The sequence below is a fragment of the Chiloscyllium plagiosum genome, chromosome 39 (assembly GCF_004010195.1).
Source record: "Chiloscyllium plagiosum isolate BGI_BamShark_2017 chromosome 39, ASM401019v2, whole genome shotgun sequence".
In the NCBI taxonomy this organism is placed as follows: domain Eukaryota; kingdom Metazoa; phylum Chordata; class Chondrichthyes; order Orectolobiformes; family Hemiscylliidae; genus Chiloscyllium; species Chiloscyllium plagiosum.
This window is the reverse complement of record NC_057748.1, coordinates 1865277-1869472: the sequence shown is the minus strand read 5'-3', so window position 1 is coordinate 1869472 and position 4196 is coordinate 1865277. Positions and strand designations below refer to the sequence as shown.

The 4196-nt window shown below is 49.0% G+C and overlaps 1 protein-coding gene across 1 annotated transcript in view; it reads right to left on the bottom strand.

The window, feature by feature from the left end:
- Positions 1 to 3117, bottom strand: part of LOC122542102 (protein FAM83F-like) — a 23088-nt gene extending 19971 nt beyond the window's left edge. Inside the window, exon 1 of the mRNA XM_043679469.1 lies at positions 2525 to 3117. Coding sequence (XP_043535404.1) covers positions 2525 to 2974 — 450 coding nt within the window. The 5' untranslated portion in view covers positions 2975 to 3117. The remainder of the gene's footprint in view (positions 1 to 2524) is intronic.
- Positions 3118 to 4196: the final 1079 nt, after the last annotated feature.

Below are 4196 nucleotides of genomic sequence, written 5' to 3'. Positions count from 1 at the left end.
TGTGTAACCCTCTGAAACCACTGTGTAATCCTCTGAAACCACTGCGTAACCCAATGAAATCACTGCGTAACCCTCTGAAACCACTGCGTAACCCTCTGAAACCACTGTGTAACCGTCTGAAACCACTGCGTAACCCTCTGAAACCACTGTGTAACCATCTGAAACCACTGCGTAACCCTCTGAAACCACTGCGTAACCCTCTGAAACCACTGTGTAACCACCTGAAACCACTGTGTAATCCTTTGAAACCACTGTGTAACCATCTGAAACCACTGCGTAACCCTCTGAAACCACTGTGTAACCCTCTGAAACCACTGCGTAACCCTCTTGAACTACTGTGTAACCCTCTGAAATCACTGCGTAACCCTCTGAAACTACTGTGTAACCCTCTGAAACCACTGTGTAACCCTCTGATACCACTGTGTAACCCTCTGAAACTACTGTGTAACCCTCTGAAACCACTGTGTAACCCTCTGAAATCACTGCGTAACCCTCTGAAACTACTGTGTAACCCTCTGAAATCACTGCGTAACCCTCTGAAATCACTGTGTAACCCTCTGAAACCACTTTGTACCCCTCTGAAACCACTGCGTAACCCTCTGAAACCACTGTGTAACCTTCTGAAACCACTGTGTAACCCTCTGAAACCACTGTGTAACCCTCTGAAACCACTGTGTAACCCTCTGAAACCACTGTGTAACCCTCTGAAACCACTGTGTAACCCTCTGAAACCACTGTGTAGCCCTCTGAAACCACCGTGTAACCCTCTGAAACCACTGTGTAACCCTCTGAAACCACTGCGTAACCCTCTGAAACCAATGTGTAACTCACAGTGTAAATCTTGTCAGGTCTCATCAGAGTGCAGTTGGGAGTTAGTCACATTGCCCAGAATGATAGGTACTAATGAACCTTAACAGGATCCGATAAACCTCAGTCAGGTGCTCCAGCACCAGCAGTACCTTTAGTTCCCAGTGTTACTGGCTTCTTCCCCTGAAGAGGAGGCCATGGTCTTGTGGTATTATCACTGGACTGATAATCCAGACACCTGAGCTATGTTCGGGGGATTAGGGTTTGAATCCAGCCACTACAGATGGAATTTGAATTCAATAAAAATCTGGAACTATGAATCTAATGATGATCAGGAATCCATTGTTGATTGTTGGAAAACCCCATCTGGGTCACTAATGTCCTGAAGGGAAGCAAACTGCCACCCGCACCTGGTCTGGTCTCCATATGACTCCAGACCCATAGCAATGGAGTTGACTCTTAACTTCCTTCTGGGCAATTAGTGATGGGCAATAAATACTTGCCTGGCCAGCGATGCCCTTATCCCGTGAATGAATTTAAAATTAGTGACATGTAGACCAAAACTGGCCAATTTTCCTTCTGAGGACACTCCAATGGTGTTGTGGTCACACTAACTGATCGCAGGTTTTAAAACCTGATCCACATTTCACCTTGTGTCTCCATAAGATTTGATCTCATAACCTAGGCTCTTAGATTGATGTCAGTCCAACACCACAGTCAGTGGAAGGGCAGAGTGAGCAAACTGGATTAAGCACCCGACTGAAAGGATGGGATTTAATGGGTTTCTTTCAAGGTAGAGAGGGGGCGTGGCAAAGTGACGTTTAGAGAGAGGGAGATCTGGAGATGAGTGAAGGGGGCTGTGCAGAGTCTGTTGCAAAACTGAAGGAAACCAGGATTCAAGGTGCCACAGGCAACCTGACACCTGGGTAGATCATACAAAACACCGCGAATCGAGAAACCAAGCTGAAATAAAGGGGCTGCAACTTCAAACCGAAACAAACAAAACATTGGGCAGGGGGAGGGGTTGGTGTGGGGTAGGACACAGGCTCATCTCAGATTCAAGGAGCAAGAATTCAGAATTATACTCTCTCCCTGCAGATTACAGTACACTTACACTGTCGGAGGGTCAGTGCTGGGGGAGTGTCGCACTGTCGGAGGGTCAGTGCAGAAGGAGCGCTGCACTGTCGGAGGGTCAGTGCTGGGGGAGTGCTGCACTGTCGGAGGGTCAGTGCTGAGGGAGTGCCGCACTGTCGGAGGGTCAGTGCTGGGGGAGTGCCGCACTGTCGGAGGGTCAGTGCAGAAGGAGCGCTGCACTGTCGGAGGGTCAGTGCTGAGGGAGTGCCGCACTGTCGGAGGGTCAGTGCTGGGGGAGTGCTGCACTGTCGGAGGGTCAGTGCAGAAGGTGCGCTGCACTGTCGGAGGGTCAGTGCTGGGGGAGTGCCGCACTGTCGGAGGGTCAGTGCTGGGGGAGCGCCGCACTGTCGGAAGGTCAGTGCTGGGGGAGCGCCGCACTGTCGGAGAACCCTCACTAGTGTCCTGTCTGAGACACATCCCTGCACCAACTTGATCAAGGCAGATTCTCCAGTCATTATCACAAATTACTTGTGGGATCTTGCTGTGTCCAGTTGCCATGTGTACTCTGTTCCAACAGAGACTAAACTTGGAAACACTGTGATGGTGGGGAGTTCTATAGAAAGAGTTTGTGACCATCACTCACCTTCCTGGCCTCTTGGATCATCTTACGCACAATCTCCTTGATGTTGGGATCATGGTTTCTCGGGGGGTGCATATGGATATTGACCCTGGTGACCCCTCGGTAAGTGACAGGTTCTGACCAGCCCAGGTCCAGGTCAGGTATCGGTGTGTCACTTTGCTCGGGCCAATATGTCGACTTGCTGTCACTCACTGCTTTCCTGTTTTTGGTGCTGTCCTTCCCCTCAGCCTCATACCTGTGGTGGCTCCTGCGAATGTGCTCAGTCTCCTTTGAGGAAATAAACTCTTTGACTCCTTCTTTCTCCAGGAGCTTGTGAAAATTAACTTCACCAGATTTCAGCAGCACGTCCAGGGCCAGTCGCTGGTTTTCACAGTAATAAAACTCTGGATTTTTGTCAGTAATTCGAACATTAACGTGACTATCTGCCAAACACTCCAGCTGTGAGCTGCCCATGTTCAGTGACTGATCCTTTCTCTCTCTCTCTCTCTCTCTCTTCCTCTCTCTTGCTGATTTACCGGACGGATATCAAGCAAAGTCCAACAGGTAAGGCAACTTTCTCTCTCAGGTGTATCCTCCCCTAAAGACAACAACTGACAAGCAACCTGAACTAACCATAAAGTAGAGTCGCTCAGTGCAGCCTATTCTGCTTTGCGGGAGGCGGGGTTTGTTAATAAAGGAGGGTTGTCTTTCGATCAGGTGAGTACAAGAGTGAGTCACATTCCCAGAAGCTATGGGCTGTTTTGAAGGGCTGGGAAAACTTGTTTCATGTTGTGAAGGCCGACAGATTTAACACAGAGATGAGGAGGAATTAGGAGCAAATTACTGTAGGTGTTGGAGTTGGAATTGTAACCAGCAAAAGCTGGAGATCACAGCGGGTCAGACAGCATCCCATGGTGAGAAAGTGAGTCTAGATGACGTTCACATCAGCTCTGATGAAGAGCCATCGAGACTGGAAACATTCGCTTGTTCTCTCTCCCCCATGGATGCTCTATGAGCTGCTGTGATCTCCAGAATTTGTTGTTTTCAATGAGGAGGAATCACTTCATGAATCTCTGAGTAGAATTGGATGCGAGCATAAGAGGTACAGTTAGTAAGTTTGCAGATGACACCAAAATTGGAGGTTAGATTAGATTAGATTACTTACAGTGTGGAAACAGGCCCTTCGGCCCAACAAGTCCACACCGACCTGCCGAAGCGCAACTCACCCATACCCAGACATTTACTCCTTACCTAACACTACGGGCAATTTAGCATGGCCAATTCACCTGACCTGCACATCTTTGGACTGTGGGAGGAAACCGGAGCACCCGGAGGAAACCCACACAGACACAGGGAGAATGTGCAAACTCCACACAGTAGGTCGCCTGAGTCGGGAATTGAACCCGGGTCTCTGGCGCTGTGAGGCAGCAGTGCTAACCACTGTAGTGGACAGCGAAGTGTAGTGTAGGTGTAGTGGACAGTGAAGAGGGTTACCTCAGATTACAACAGGATCTGGACCAGATGGGCCAATGGGCTGAGAAGTGGCAGATGGAGTTTAATTCAGATAAATGAGAGGTGCTGCATTTTGGGAAAGCAAATCTTAGCAGGACTTGTACACTTAATGGTAAGGTCCTAGGGAGTGTTGTGAACAAAGAGACCTTGGAATGCAGGTTCATAGCTCCTTGAAAGTGGAGTC